Consider the following 16,312-nt stretch of genomic DNA (forward strand, 5'->3'; position numbering starts at 1 on the left):
TTGGCTGGCAAACAATTTACGTCATAAGTGCTCTAAACAAACATCGAAACTCCCATAGACTTGCCTGCCATATTACTCAGCCTTTTTCAATTATTTGCTGTTGTTACTTGCTGCTCCTTCGCCTGGAAAGGAGCCAGCTGAGGTGGTTCGGGCATCTGGTTAGGATGCCTCTCGGGCGCCTCCCTAGGGAGGTCCTCGACGCACGTCCGACTGGGAGGAGACCCCGGGGCAGACCAAAGCGCAGTTGGAGGAAACGCATCGACTCACTGGCCTTGGAACATCTCGGAATCCCCCAGGAGGAAGTCACTAATGTTGCTCTGGAGAGGGAAGTCTGGTGGAGCTGTTGCCCCCGCGACCAGACTACGGATAAGCGGTTGAAGATGGATGGATGGATGTCATCAGTGCAGATGCTCGGACAACGCTGCTTTCTCTCTAAATGGCCAGCGTGTGTGCGCTCTGAGTGCTCCCAGAGAGCAGCGGCCGCAGCGCTCATAATTTTCTAATTACAACACTACCACTTTGACTTTCTGAATGACCAGAGAGCACTCCGCTCTGCTGTTCTCAGAGCGTATTTATGAACACACTCACACAGACTGGCCTCCAAGTAGGCCTACTCTGATAACACATACTGCACTAAGTACTCTGACAACTAGTGCAGCACTGCAGTGGTCTTCTATCTACTGTACAGTATTTATAAACGCAGGAGTCTATGGCTGCCTTGTGTAGGTCCACTTTTTGATTCTCACATTGGTGTGTCATAGCTACATGATGTATATAGTATATTAGATTGGTCTGCTACTGCTTGTACTCTGTCTCTCACTGCTCAAAGTATGCTTAACCCATTTTGGACTGAGGTCGATAAAAAAAAGGCTTCTAAATCCTAAAATTTTTTCTGAAAAACCTATGTGTCTATGTCAGTGGTGCTCAACCTTTTTCATGTCAAGGACCCCCACAATTATCTCTATTGGGCCACGGACCCCCATCTCAAAATATGTAGTTCCAGGGACCCCCCAGAAGCAAATATTTTCATTAAAAATGTTCGCTCTGAAATATATATTCAATGATTTGCGCCACATTTTAACGATTTTTCAAAAATAGCAGACCTACAAGCTCGTAGCACGCCACTCGGTGGCGCGCTATGAGCTTGTAGATCTGCTATTTTTCAATAGCTAAATTATAACATAATGTTTAAAACAGGCACTGTTAAGGTAAATGAGGTGCTCTGGAAAGGTATATTGGAAATATTATTGACCAATCAAAAGGTCTGAACTATGTGGTAGATGTCATGGGTGACGTCATATAAAAGCTGCTGCAGGAGCAGCTTATGTTCATTCAACACAGGTGACAGCTAGTAGTCTGATTATGCATACACCAACCTCATATATGCTTCAGAGGAACATGAGCTGACCCTCAGAATTCATATTTTTGTTCCTAATTTTACATTTAACTAAGTGTTCTACGAGAAAGTGTGGTCTATCCCTTTCAATCCTGAGTTTAATGTTTACGACGAGACCAGGGCGAGGGACGTTTTTATATGAGCACATTTCAAGAACAAGGTATTTATCTCTGCCATGGAAAGTAAAGCATCCATCATGACAGCCATCAAGGATGCCCTCCAGAGGGACATCTTCACACCCAACAATGAGTGCCTCCTCAGCATTGTTAATGTTTGCAAGGCAGGAAAGAAGAAGAGCCGCTTCTTGTGTGCTACAGTTACAACAGAGAGGCCTGTCCTGGCTAAGGTGGTTATGGTGAAGAAGTCTGACAAAGGGGACTTCTACAAGCGACATATGGCCTGGGAGCTTCAAGGCCTGACGACAGTGGATTCCATAGATTCAAGCAAGGAAACCCCAGATTTTAATCTTCATTTTGATAAGGTCTACCGTTGGGTGGCCAGCAGCACAGCTGAGAAGGACGCCTTCATCTCTTGCATCTGGAAGCTCAGTCAGAGTTACTTGAAGAAGGTGGAGTTTCTGAACGTCAGTTCTCACCTGATTGAGGAGGAGTCTATACTAAGCAGCAACAGTCAAAGTGTTGCCGGGGGCGACAAGGACCCTCTGGATGACTGCCAAGAGCTGAACGCATGCGAGGAGAAGGACATCGAGAGCATGATGGAGATGTGTGAGTGCGCCATCTCCAATGCCGAGGCTTTCGCCGGAAATCTTACCAGCGAGCTGCAGATGCTAGATGGGGCCATCATTGAGTCCATCACAGCATCAGATAACCAGGTGAACAGCCTGATGCAGATCCTGGATGAGGCGCTGGCCAAGGTGGACGACATCGAGGGCAAGCTGAGCAGCTATGATGAGATGTTGCAGAACATCAAGGATCAGATGGATCAGATGTCCCTGAGCAACCGCCTCGTCCAAACCGGCAACACCAACAGCAGCAAGCTGCTGGAGGAGATCCAGTTCCTGGTGAACTACATGGACCTATCAGAGGAACACGTCATGGCATTACGGGAGGGAGACCTGTCCTCCCCTAAAGGCATCGAGGCCTGCATCAACGCCTCTGAAGCTCTGTTGCAGCGCATGAACATTGCTCTCCAGCCAGGCCACGACAAACTGACGGCTGTGACACAACAGCAGGATCTGTTCAGCGAACTGAGAGACACCTTTGCCCAAAGACTCACCAATCACCTCAATAATGTGTTTGTTCACCGGGGCCACTGCCAGAGCTCCACCCTGTCCCACCACACCATTGGGCTCACCCTGCCAAAACACAGCCCTCTCCACAGAGACCTGCTGCGCTATGCTAAGCTCATGGAATGGCTCAAGAACACACACTGTGAGAAGTATGAGGGCCTATCTAGGACCTATGTAGACTACATGACCAGATTATATGAACGGGAAATCAAATATTTCTTTGAGGTCGCCACGGTAAAGATGGCGAGTACTACCAAGGAGGCAAGAGTCAAGTTTGCCACACTTTCAAAGAAACGGGGTGCACTCAAACAAGAAACGGAAAGCCACGGCAGCTCTGAGAAGCTGACAGGCTCGACGTCCAGCCCCAACAGTTTGGCAGTGCAGGACACCAGCAGCAGATGTTCTCAGTCCTCCTCGTCTGAGATAGAAGTAGCCGAACACACAAAGTTTGACAAGATATTCGAGCAGATCCTCAGTGAGCTGTATGCGCTGTGTCTCGCAGAACAGGACTTCATCTGCAACTTCTTCAAGCTGCCGCAGCGTCCGGCAATATCATTGCCCCTCACTCGGTCAGAAATGGAGGAATTGGATGGAGTGGTGCAGTCTAGATGTATTCCTCCTCAGGGAGAATACAGACATTCCCTGTCATCAGAGATGGACATGGTATGTCTGATGAACAAGATCTTCCAAAGCGTTGAGCCAGAGCTCAACGACTTCATCGCCATGGCCGTCAAGATCGACAGCTTTCACTCGCTGTACATGCTGGTGACGATGAATCACCACGTGTGGATGGCTGAGAATGTGAACCCTGCTTCATACCTCAGCATCACGCTGAGAAATGTCCTCGTCACTGTCAAGAGGAACTTTGACAAATGCATTTCTGGTCAGATAAGACAAATGGAAGAGGTGAGGATTTCCAAGAAAAGCAAGGTGGGAATTCTCCCTTTCGTCACAGGGTTTGAGGAGTTCACCAAATTCTCTGAAACAATCTTCCTTAACACGGAGGGCCAGGGAGATGTGGACGTTGCTTACATCAAACTCGTTAAGGCCGTCTTCATGAATGTGGAGAAGGTAGCCAATGAAAGCCAGAAGACACCGCGGGATGTGGTGATGATGGAAAACTTTCACCACATCTTCTCAACTCTGTCCCGTCTGAAGATCATCTCGCTGGAGAGTGAGAAGCGTGAGGCGAAGTGCAAGTACACAGACCACCTACAGTCCTATGTCATCAATTCCCTGGGCCAGCCTCTGGATAAACTCAATCACTTCTTTGAAGGGGCTAAGGCACAGGGGATTCATGACGAGGTGAGCTCCCAGCATACCAACCAGGAGCTGCGGAAGGTGATCAAGAAGTACCCGGGCAAGGAGGTGAAGAAAGGCCTCAAAAACCTGCACAAGAAGGTGGGCAAACATCTGTGTGAAGAGGAGGGTCTTCTGCAGGTAGTGTGGTGCTCCATGGAGCAGGAGTTCATCCGTAAATACAAGCACTTTGAAGACCTGATTGGCCGCTGTTATCCTGAATTTGAAATCACCATGGACTTTACTATCCAAGACATCCAGGAGTACTTCTCTTGCATCGCCCAGTCTCATTAGGCTAGCCACTTTTTAACACATCCATGCATTTCAAGCAAAATAATCAGACTAGCGCTCTAATTCACTGCTTCCCAAACACTGGGTCGGGACCAGTTTGTGGGTTGCGGACCCGCCCGGCCGGGCAAACGCCTCATTTCTCTTTTGGGCCTTGAGCTAAATGGTTTGGGAACCACTGCTAAGCAAAGTTCTTTGTTTACCCAGGGAAGTGGACTAAGCTTGAGATGCTTGTTTACAGCCACACCCTGCTCATAGAGCATTTCATGGTAGGGGTTGAGCCTTGCTCAAGGGCACTTCAGAGGTGGTCATTTTAACGTGCCGGTCCGGGGATTCGAACTGGCGACCTTCCGTTATCAAGACCGCTCCGCAAACTGTTCGGCCACCACTGCTCTAGTTGAAGACACTACTCAAACATGATAATGCATTGCTTTCAGGCCACTGAGTTTAAAATTAGGTGAGGAAGAGAGAAGGGAACAAAGACTTGGAAGAAATGCTGTCATTTCTTGACTGTGAACTGTATTTGCTGTTTATCATTTCTATAATATTGATTTAAATTTGGTGTGGCTATATAGAAGGAATTCTGGGTGTAAGGAAATAAATTGGGTATTGTTCCCTCTGCCAGGCCAAAGGCTCGGGATGGAAATAACGATTTAGGAGGTAACTGTATTACTATTAGTACATTTATAATGACTGCACTTATGTCTTGTGTAGTTGTGTTTGCCTATGTAATGTTGGACATTATTGTATAGGCTACAGTCTGTGGCAGGGTAGGCCTTTGTCATAACAGCTCTCTACCACCATCTACTGACAGAACTAATATTACAGGAGGAGTCGCCTCGTCAAACAGCATTCTTCTCATAATGTTGTCACATTAACAGTACACCCACTGTTGCATTCACTTCCTCATTGATTCGGCATGCTTTTATAATACAGAGCCGACGCCAGGATTAGCGTTCTCTCTGATAAAACCATGAAAAACGGACCGGCGGAGGGGGGCGACGAACAGCCGGGGATCATGTCTCGCAAAGAGATTTTAGACGATTATATCAAATATTACAGTCACACTTGGAGCGAGGATCACGGGAAAGTTTGTAATGACGCCCGGCTGATAACGAAAGCTGTGCAGTTTTTGCTGTCGGAAGAAACCGAACCGAGGGAAAGATTCGAAACTTTGCCCTTCTATCAGATCGTCTGCGAGGGAACAAGTGAAGCTGCCGCTGCCAGAGACTGTAGAAGATACTTGAAGGGCTTCATCAAAGCGGCAGAAGTCCTGGAGCGGCTCTGCGTCAACTTGTTCCTCTATCCGTGGAAGAAAGAATTCAAGACCCTAAAGGTTCGATCATCAAGCTATGTATTTGTCGAACTTTTTTGTTTTGTTATAGGCCTACTCATTATGCAGAATGTCCCATTTCACAAGTTAACTATTCTATTATGTCAATAGCAGATCAAGCTCACAACTGTGAGATACTGAGATTATAGTTTAGGCTATAATTTTGAAATAGCGGCGAAGGGATGAAGTGGTAAATGTTTGTTTTACAATCAAATTCAATAAAGTAACTATAACTAAAGTTTTCAAATACCGGTAATTTGTTATTTAATTGTCGAACGTTTTTGTTTTGTTTCATTCTTTCCTTCTATTCCTTTCTTTTTTTTTCTTGGTAGAAGTAATTATTTTGTATAGCCTACTTAATGTAGACAGTATAGATTGGATACCTATTTTGGATATTGGATTGAAATGAATGATGATGCATAATGTGATGATTATCACTTTAAAATGTTGCAGTTAAAAGGCGCTGATGTAAAATGAGTCTACTTTTGGATAGATTATTGTACATAGGCTGCATCATAATGTAGGCTGTCTATACTCTATAGTTTTATCTTATCTTACTTACTGGCCAATGTTTGACACTTCCTGCATGTTTACTGGCACCATGGAGTGCAAAGGGGAAACTCCTGGACACACACAGCATTATCTCATAATCATGAGTCCATTGTTATTAATTAAACTATGTAGGCCTACATACAAGCCATCTAATAGTATTGTCGGAAAAGAAACCTTGTAGTATTTTCTAAACATTTCAGGAACTGAGGGAAATTTGGCCATCCCCCGCCCTTGATTCACTGACATGTATTTTTGATATTTTAAATTTCCAGATTTAGCTAATTGAATTCCTCTGGTCATAAACCAGAGGAATTCATTTTCTACTCATAGGCAGCAGACAGCTTTCTTTCATTTAAGACCAGAGAAAACAGTACAAAAAAAACAACCAGACGTCCGTAACGTTTAATAAAATGCTGTTCTTCTCTGTCAGACCTGTACAGGTGCATTTGTCTACAGTCTCCTGCCTGTTCTCAGCAACTCCACCATCCAGTCACTCCTGGCTTTAATAGGCTACCTGCCTGATACAGACACACAACAAAGGTAGGACAAAGTTCATTACACACAGCCTTTGAAGAAATCTGTCACGTGAAAGACTGCACTTAACCCATTTTGACCTGAGATCAGATTCTAAAAATGTCTTCTACATCCTGACAGTTTTCTGAAAAAGCTATGTTTCTATGTCAGTCGTTCTTCGATTTTTCAAAATTAGCAGACCTACAAGCTCGTAGCGCGCCACTCGGTGGCGCGCTATGAGCTTGTAGATCTGCTATTTTTCAATAGCTAAAGCATAACATAATGCTAACACCAAAAGGGGTTCCCGCCCAAAATGGGTAACACTAAAACATTTCAGATATGACTAAAACTAAATTAAAATGTATATTCAAAAGACTATGACTAAAACTAAATCACAACACTGGTACCAGTCTAGTGCAGTTACATTGTGTTTTGCTGTATAGGACCAGCAGCCTGCAGTACAGACTCAGTGAGGAGGCTGATCCTGACAGAGCTATGGCGCTGGGCTTTGAGCTGCTGTTGGCCCGGCTGGAATGTCAGCACATCCTGAGGCTCACAGAGCAGGCTCAACAAGGACCACAGGTACAGTAACTGGGGGCCTTTATATCCCATTGAGACCTGGGGCCCATTCTGAAAATGCTTTCTAAATCAGTAGTTCTCAAACCCTTTTTCTTGCCAAGGACTTCCAAATTGATATGTATTTGGCCCACCACAGACTCCCCATCTGGGAATGTTTCCCGCCAGGGACCCCCAGAAGAGAAGATTTGTGTTGGGTTTAAAAACGGCAATGAACGGCAACTGACAATGAAGAGAAATTAATGTTTGTTTTGTCCCTAACGCAACCATTAAATCCCATTAACAATACAGAGAATTGAATGTTTGTTTTGACACAGTTTGTTTTACGTCATCATTACATCAACTAATCATAGCAACATGAGTTAGACTTTAGATTAATAGAGGTTACACGTAAAATTAAAAAGCACACCCGTGTGAACTGAGTGGTGTAAGGTCTTAGCCTGTCTGACGTAATGAAATCATGTCTGACGTAATGAAATCACACCCGGGTGAACAGGGTGAACATAGCAACCATGCTCATTTTTTCTGCACTAACAAAGCCAGTTGTAGGAGTGGTTTACACCACTCAAAAACCCAATTCCCTCCTCGATGTTGTAAGATGATAAGAGCGCCCTTCACTTCACATGGGTGTGATTTTTGAGGAGCCCCTATACACAGGTTTAATGTTTGTCTTTAGTTCAAAGTTTGTTTAGTAAACACTAAACACATTGACAATAAAGGGAACATTTACATGATAATGTGTCGTTTACGTCATATTGTCTCTTTATTGTTAATGGCGTTTAATGTCTGTGTTGGCACGGTTTGTTTTACATCACCATTACATCACCTAATCAACATGAGTTAGACTTTAATATATTAGCGCCCCTCACTTCACACATTTTTGAGTGGTGCAAACCACTCCAACAACCAGCTTTGTCTGTATGTTTGTGTACCTGTACCTGTCCGTGCAAAGGTGAGCATGGTTACTATGGTTAGTGTGTGACGTCACTGACATAGCTGATCAGACTATATAAGACCTTGCACCACTCAGTTCACACGGGTGTGATTTTCAAGACTTTTCATAAATAGCAGATGTACAAGCTTATACAAGTGAGCTTGTACGTATATCTGCTATGTTTGAGAACCACTGTTCTAAATCCAAAAAGTTTTCTGAAAACTTAAGTTGCTACGTATAGAGAGTATGCGCATGCTTAAAGTGAATGACACATCAAGTGGCAAATCGAGTGGCAAAGCAACAGGCAAAGTGAGTTTAACATTGTTTAATGTTGTTTAATGCAATCAGATAAGACTTTTCTGTGTGGATGTATGGGCTGTCAAGGCCAGAAAGTAGTTTTTTGCCACTCAGTAGGCGTTCCTGCATAACTTCCTGGTTTGATGATGATGTCACACGCATACCCTCTATAGATAAAATCTAAAATGACACTGATGCTTTCCCCCGATTTTAAAACTGGATCTGCCTGTCTGTGTGCCCGCCTTGTTTGATTCCGCATTCCGGCAGTCACATCATAACCATTGTTAAATTGACATGGCAGGACTGGGCAGAGATTCTTCAGGGGAGAGCCAGGCATCATGGCGGCAGCCACACGGAAGAGTCCTTAGGACTGCCTTCAGAGACGACAACAACAGCTGGACAAGAGAACGACCAGATAAGAGAGGAAGAGGAGATGGAGGAGGAGAACAAGGAAGAGGTCAACTCGAGCAGGAAGGAGCCCAACCAGGCCTCACAGGTGTGAGAACATATAAATAAATTTACAAATAAATAAGTAAAACACGTTCCATTGTGTTCACCCAAATTAATTACTTATTTTCTATAAATTACACACCCCAATTTATGGATTTGTTTTTGTCACATTCCTTAGCCAATAATTTGATGGCCGAGTTGGCTTGCTTAGGAATGCGACGGAGAAAAAACAAAACAAAAAACAACAGTATGTTTGGGGGGTGAACTACTCCTTTAAACAATGGAGGGAGACAGGAACGTCATTTCATACAGTATGTTGTTATGAACCATATTTGAAACCATATGATTTCAGGAGTAATGTCATGGAAAAGGTCCTCTTTTGAAGCAATTAGAATATTAGTGGATATTTACTTTCTATGTACAACACTGTAGCTTCCACCAAACAATAATGAGCTCACAGAAAGTATATAAAGTATGATTTTTGTGTTTATTATGTGATATTATATGCAGTACAATGGAAATGATGTAACAGAATAAACATGATAGGTAATACATATTATAAACAGATATTGTGTTTGGGTTTTCCAGGAACCTCTCTCTCTGGAGGCGAAGCCTAAAGTCAAACCTAGGCTGCGGCAGGGATCTGCAGCAATGTCCTCCACCAGGTCTGTCCTCAACGAGGACAGATCCATCTTGGAGATGCAGAGGAACTACCCTGACCTGGCCATCAGGGGTCGACCTCTTCTACGAAACAAAACACGCACAGGAAGCAGCAGCAGTAACGGTGTTAAAGCTGTCGCTGTGGAGACTGATAATAAGGGTAGTGGTAGTAAGACTGCCGACATCGCTAGTAGCGATCATGCTAATGACGTCAAAGCTGCTAGTGTTGATAGTGTCGATGAAGCTGATAATGTAACTGGTAATGATGTTACCACAACTACCACGACTAGTAGAAGTGATAGCAAAGCCAGTAAAATGCACAGCGACATTAATGCCGATGGCTGCAAAGCAGGCAACCAAGTTGCAAGTGTTGATAGGAAAAATAGTGGTAAGAGTAATAGTAATGTCAGCAGCAGTGATAAGAGCAGAGCTGGTGGTGATACCACCAGCAGCAGTGATAAAAGCAGAACGGTTGGTGTCTCTTCTGAAAGTGATCTTAGTGGTCCTGCTGCCATTTCTATGCACATTACACTGAGAGCTGGGGCAACACAGGCACAGACCTCAGAAGACAAGACTCTGAAGTCTGAAGATCACAGACCAGAGCCTCTTCCCAGGGCTGTAGCAAGGAGAGGGGACCAGTCTTCAGGAGGTAAAGTCTAATTCATAGTTAACCGGAAATAACAGATTTTACAACCACGATTTAAATTCACGATTTTAAATTCGACAAAGTATAAATTAGGCTTTAAAGCCTAACGGTTGCAAGGAGTTAACGCTAAAACCAACTCGACCCTTTGGTGTGGTTTGGGCCATTGAATTCCATGCGTTGAATCGCTAGGGACGACGCACGTCAACGTGCAACAGGACATAATCACACCTCAGGGACAACGCTAAAACCGTCTCGAGTCGACCCTTTGGTGTGGTTAGGGAGAGAGACATCTGTAACATCTGGGAAGTGGGGTTACATTTTGTGTAAATATTAAGCAACTGAATCGTGTAAATAGCACGTTTTTAGGTTGTGTTCTGTTTTCATAGGCATACTGGCTTTGTGACACAAAAATAATACATTTTGTATTACTGTACAATACATACAAATCAACATTTTGTGCCTGTGCAAAAAGGCAAATAAGTTTCACCTTTTAAACCATTCTGGACGGGAACCCCTTTTGGTGTTTTAACTAAGCATTATGCTATACTTTATAGCTATTTTTGAAAAATCTAGAAAATGCTTTCGTGGAAATCTTTCGTGAATATATATTCTTTCAGAAGACATTTATTTTTATTTCGACGTCAGGTCTAAAGTCCATATTCTGTCTGCTGCAGGTCTGTCCAGCAAAGAACAACCCTCCAGGAGTTCCATAGAAGAGGAAGATCTTGCACAGAGAATAGGTCACATCCACCAAGGGAAAAAAGCATCGAGGAGAAGAGATGGGGAGACAAAGAATGAAGAAAAAAAGAGAGCAGGTGAGAAGGATGAAGAGGACAATGTGCTAGCCCTACAGAACGTCCGGTATTCGTTTGAGGAGAGCGTTGATGAAGAAGATGATGGCTCTTATCCAGGTCAGGGTGGACCGAGCGAGGGGAACCAGCCAATACTGTGTCACCCCTCTGCAGTGATCACCTGCAACATCTCCGACTGTCACAGCTGTAAGGAAGAAGAGGGAACTGGTGGTGGAGGAAAGAGCGGAAGCGGGAGCAAATCACCATCACAAATTCATGGATGGATATAATTCATATGTATAATTCAGTCAACTATATGTATGGAATGTGTTGAACCTATTGACAGTTTGTATGTCTTCATGGATTTTTACTCACGGCAGCCTATAGACCAATTCATTGTTTACAAACATTGGGACTGGGCGCACGGTGTTTCATGTAATAAATTCCCAACAGATCTCCAAACCTGTTGTTTTGGGGAGCGCTGGTTTCAGTCCATTCAACCTCCTCTTGTGAGTTGGCTAGTGAGATGCACCCTAGGAGACATTTATACTTCAAAGTGCAACAGTGTTGCGCACAGAGAACAGCTGATATACAAGCTCACATCGCATCACAGATGCGACTGTTGTGAGCGTAAAGGTCTGCGTGCGCAACACCATCACGGGACGAAGCATAAATTATACTTGATGGGCTGCAGGTGCTCGTGCAGCCGTGGACAAACAGGCACCGCTGCCGTGATCATGAGCGCACCTCCCGTTCTTATGACAGCGACTGGAGGTGTGGTTTTGAGGAGGACAACTGTTTTGAATTGCTATTATTGTTCAAACACAACAGAATCCAAGGACTATATATTTCAAGGGCGAGAGATCACAATAAAAATCCTAATCATTCTTCCTCCACACTGGGAGAAAAACAGCATCTGAAAGAATATTGCCATAATGCTTGTTATAGCACATTTTATTGATAGCAAGGTGATGTGGCACTATTCTCAGGAGAAAGATCTTAAGTCTTTGTGCTTAGGGTTATACGGGTGACATTTTGAATGTATTTTAAGATTTTATTTCTGGATTGTGTTTCAGATCCACTGCTGTATTTTGAGACCTGATTTTGTATGTGCATTGTGCAAAGTGCCTTATGTTTCTGTGCATGAAGTGTGCCTCCTGCTAATGACGTCTGAAGTGATATGTTTTACAATGGCAAGCTGGCCTTAACTGTTCGAATACTGGACAACTCACCCCGGTGAGTTGTCTTCACTTTCTGACATGGCGGGGTGAGTTGTCTGTACTTTCCGCTGGGGCGAGTTGGTAAAGGGAAAAGACGGACAGCTCACCCCGGAAGTCCGGACAACTCACCCCGGTGAGTTGTCTTCACTTTCTGACATTGCGGGGTGAGTTGTCTGTACTTTTCAATTTGGGCACAGGTCTAATCTTATTCAGTACGTCACTGAGTATAACCTACTTCTCTGGTTCAAAAGAAAGATGACAAACAAATGTATTGTTTGTGCATGGTAATTTATGGTAAAAGAAAAAAGATGACACTTGATATTCAGTGTTCTAATCCAGTGGTTGCCAAACATTTTAACTCAAGAGCCAAAATATTTGGTATCGGCCCAGGAATATATAGATCAATCTATAAGCTTTTGATCATTTCTTGCCATTGACACCATTCAGCTTGTGGGTCATATTACTCTTGTGCAGGGACGTGCACACATAGACATCAAAGGGGGCTTCAGCCCCTGCCCTTTTACCCGTCTGTAAAACAACCGCCCTTTCCAGATCACGAATGCAGCATTTACTATAATGAAAGAAATGCAAATGGCACTCCTTTCCATGCCTTTCCACGCACTTTCGCAGTGCGACGCGTTGTGAACTTGTAGATCTGATATTTTCGCTATTTTTGTCCAAGAGTGCCCTCTTACGGGGTTTTAGCCCCTGCCCCTCTAACACTCTCTGCACGTCCCTGCTCTTGTGAGTCTGTCTTGTCCTTTCCTTGCTGTGGTTCTGTTCATTGCCTTTCAATATTAGGCCTACCACCGGTTTAGACGAGCGGAGACGCATCTAAACGAGTTAGATTGTATTGCTTTTTCATATGCCTCCTCTCCAGTTGACATGATTTAATTACAAATATTTCAATAAATCAATAATTAAGACTTGCATTATTTTGTAGTAAAAACATTACATTTGTTTAATTGTATTCAAGTGGGACGGTTTGTGACACTCAAGAGTAGATTTATGTCTTAGGCAAGTCATATTTCACTTTAATACCTTATATTTAATATTGTGAGCTTGTAGATCTGTTCAAGCTGTTACTTTGGGCATGTTTATCTGTAAAGACAGACCGATTAATCGGAGGATTTGTTTGCCGATTAATCTCCCATCACTAATTATTATATAAAAGAGATATAGAAATATATATGATGGAACGATGAAATGTAGCCTAGATATACAAATCTTCATACAAAATCTACATCATGGAAACGCATAATTCCATGGGCAAAATTGGTATTGTAGGCTACTTTTAGAGAAAACAAAGCATTTTTAGTATATCTCACATAATTTGTGATTATTGGATTTGCATTTGCCAATACCAGATGAATTAACATAAAATGACATTAATATTGTCATAAAACATAACAAAAATTAATATCATAATAATTCTAATGTGAATTAAACACATTGAACCAGTGAATATTCACAACAGCAAACGTAACCGTATAGACTCCTTATCAGACGACGTCACACTGATAAGAAACGGCATGCGCGCGCATAAAGGCAGCAGAAGAACACCACCTCTCATAAGATGCAAATTTGGAAAAGTTCTAGCCCTGATACATGACTGCCATGATAGTCGTCATGATGACTATCATGGCAGTCATGTATCAGGGCTAGAAAAGTTCTAACTGTACTCACGTGTAAAAAATGCCCCATCAAACTTTCAGATGCTGTTTTTCTCCCAGTGTGGAGGAAGAATGATTAGGATTTTTATTGTGATCTCTCGCCCTTGAAATATATAATCCTTGGTTTCTGTTGTGTTTGAACAATAATAGCAATTCAAAACAGTTGTCCTCAAAACCACACCTCCAGTCGCTGTCATAAGAACGGCCGGGAGGTGCGCTCATGAACACGGCAGCAGAGCCTATTTGTGCACGGCTGCACGCGCACCTGCAGCCCATCAAGTATAATGTATGCTTCGTCCCGCGATGGTGTCGCGCACGCCTACCTCTACGCTCACAACAGTCGCATTTGCGATGCGATGTGAGCTTGTATATCAGCTGTTCTCTGTGCACAACACTGTTGGGCTTTGAAGTAGCCTATAAATGTACCCTAGGGTGCATCTCACTAGCCAAGTCACAAGAGGAGGTTGAATGGACTGAAACCAGCGCTCCCCGTCCCAATGTTTGTAAACAAATAATTGGTCTCTGCCGAGTCTGCCTGGTTAACAACACACTGCTGCATTATATGGTCTTAGGCCGCCATCTAGCGGTCAAACATAGTAATGGCCCAATTCAATGACTGTCGACTCGGCACAGTTAATTTAGACATTTAACTAACTTACCGGCAGGGCTGGACTGGGTCAAGAATTCGGCCCTGAAATTTGACCCAGACCGCCCCACCACAACCAGCAAGCAGATGGCAGAAACTCTACAGCCCCGCTCTGTCGAGGCACACTCAAATAAACCTTAATACCACCACTTTTACTGAAAAATATCCATGTAAAAATAATATTAAAGCAAGGGGGGGCGGCCCACTCATTGGGCGGCTCACTGGGCATTTGCCCTGTACTTCAAGTGGCCAGTCCAGGCCTGGCTCCCATTCTCCATATGCAGACTGCGGCCATCTTACCATATAAGTTAATGGCAAGGTGCTACCTAGGTGCAACTTCCATAGGCAGCCCATTCATCCAAACAAAAAAGTCCTATCTGATTGTATTAAACAACGTCAAACTCACCAACATTGCAGCTGTACGGAAAGCTTGAATTATTCTCTTTTTTTATTTTTTTGTTTTATAAAAATCCACTGTATACATGTTATGAGCTACTTTGTGTCCTTGCAGGTGATTCTTTTTCAAAGTGCTGGAGTTTGGAAGTGCTCGTTAGATATCACTCAACTGCCCTGTGTACCACCTGTTTTGAATTAGCACATAATGCGAGAGGCAGACACTGCTTTACTGAAAACGAGTGCTTCCAAACTGATGGAAACATGGCCGCGGTCTGCAAATGGGCAATTGAGTCATATGGACATGGCGACGTCCCTTCCTTCCATTACGTTCCTTGAGCACCAACACGGAAGCTTGCCCTCACTTGAGAGCATTCGCCCCAGAGCCGGAAGAGGCGTCTACCTTTCTATGTCTATGGTTTGGACTATTTTTCTATGTCTATGGTTTGGACATGTGCAGAGGAGGGATGAGCAGAAGGCAGAGGAGAACAGGGATAGACAAAGGGTCACTCTGGGCACACCTAAGATTCCATGCGCGGACAAAAGAAGCTGTCTTTTGCGTCATTTCCGGGTTTTCCAGATTCCCGGAAAAGCTTGCCTGGGGCAAGCTTTTTTGGCATTCTGCCGCGTGGGTGGAGCTTAATTTCCATCCACCGCAGCTGTCTAAAAACCCGGAAATGACGCAAAAGACTTCCTTTGGCTGCGCATAGAAGTTCAAGTGTGCCCAGGCTGATAGAGGAGGAAGAGCTCTTCTGGATTTTCTTTTTTAGTTTTAGGGTTTTTCTTCGCCGTCTTTAATTGTTCTAGAACAATTAAGACGGCGAAGAAAAACCCAAAAACATTTTGCAAGGAAAATACAAACATTTAAAAACTTGTTCAACTAGTAAATAGTGTAAATAGCAAATGCACAACTTAAAGTTCACAACGTGTTGCTAAAGCAATGCGTTGTGAAAAAATAAGGCTTCATAAAGTGGAAGGAACATATCTTACATGTCAATACAGTATTGCAACTCTTTTACCTGCACCCTAGCTGTGAATAAAGGTCTTTAATTGTCTGAGTCTGCTCCAGTGCCTTCCTTCCACTATATACCAGTCCTGCTCCTGAGATGCACCAGACCAGCCTAAACTTGGCTTGAGGCCCCGTTGTGCATGCAGGGCTTCATAATGTATTGTTGTAAGTCTGGAGGTTACCTCATATCCAAAACCATAGCTTCAAATTCAAACATGCATTTCAAGCTTGTGGATCTGCTACTTTTGATGCTTTTGTGTGGTGCTGTATATATAGTATATATGTTCAAGCAGGACGTTAATTTACATGTGGTTCTTCATGTGGGGAGACACCAAATTTCTCTTGTGGGTCTCAGTCACTCTGGACTCGAGCTGAAAAAGGGTGTGA

At 43.6% G+C, this 16,312-nt stretch overlaps 2 protein-coding genes across 2 annotated transcripts; both read left to right on the plus strand.

The window, feature by feature from the left end:
• Nucleotides 1–1,592: 1,592 nt before the first annotated feature.
• On the plus strand, nucleotides 1,593–4,238 carry LOC306931371 (exocyst complex component 1-like; the record flags this gene model as incomplete). The annotated part of the gene is made up of 1 exon (XM_079512747.1): nucleotides 1,593–4,238. One exon carries the CDS (start codon nucleotides 1,593–1,595, stop codon nucleotides 4,236–4,238), a length of 2,646 nt encoding a protein of 881 aa, XP_079368873.1.
• A 901-nt stretch (nucleotides 4,239–5,139) lies between these two features.
• LOC306931549 (uncharacterized protein) lies at nucleotides 5,140–11,886 on the plus strand. The gene is made up of 6 exons (XM_079512957.1): nucleotides 5,140–5,568; nucleotides 6,548–6,657; nucleotides 7,074–7,212; nucleotides 8,739–8,933; nucleotides 9,476–10,196; nucleotides 10,868–11,886. The coding sequence occupies exons 1-6, from the start codon at nucleotides 5,206–5,208 to the stop codon at nucleotides 11,272–11,274; spliced, it is 1,935 nt and encodes a 644-aa protein (XP_079369083.1). The 5' UTR covers nucleotides 5,140–5,205; the 3' UTR covers nucleotides 11,275–11,886.
• The last annotated feature ends 4,426 nt before the right edge of the window (nucleotides 11,887–16,312 follow it).

This window comes from Electrona antarctica, assembly GCF_951216825.1.
Source record: "Electrona antarctica genome assembly, chromosome: 10".
Taxonomy (NCBI): Eukaryota; Metazoa; Chordata; class Actinopteri; order Myctophiformes; family Myctophidae; genus Electrona; species Electrona antarctica.

Bases quoted from the DNA above. Each gene is read 5' to 3' on its own strand.
- LOC306931549 (XM_079512957.1), top strand. From the start codon at position 5,206: ATGAAAAACGGACCGGCGGAGGGGGGCGACGAACAGCCGGGGATCATG. The intron at 5,569-6,547 runs GTTCGATCATCA...CTTCTCTGTCAG, and splicing joins AAGAATTCAAGACCCTAAAG to ACCTGTACAGGTGCATTTGT. The intron at 8,934-9,475 runs GTGTGAGAACAT...TGGGTTTTCCAG, and splicing joins AGCCCAACCAGGCCTCACAG to GAACCTCTCTCTCTGGAGGC.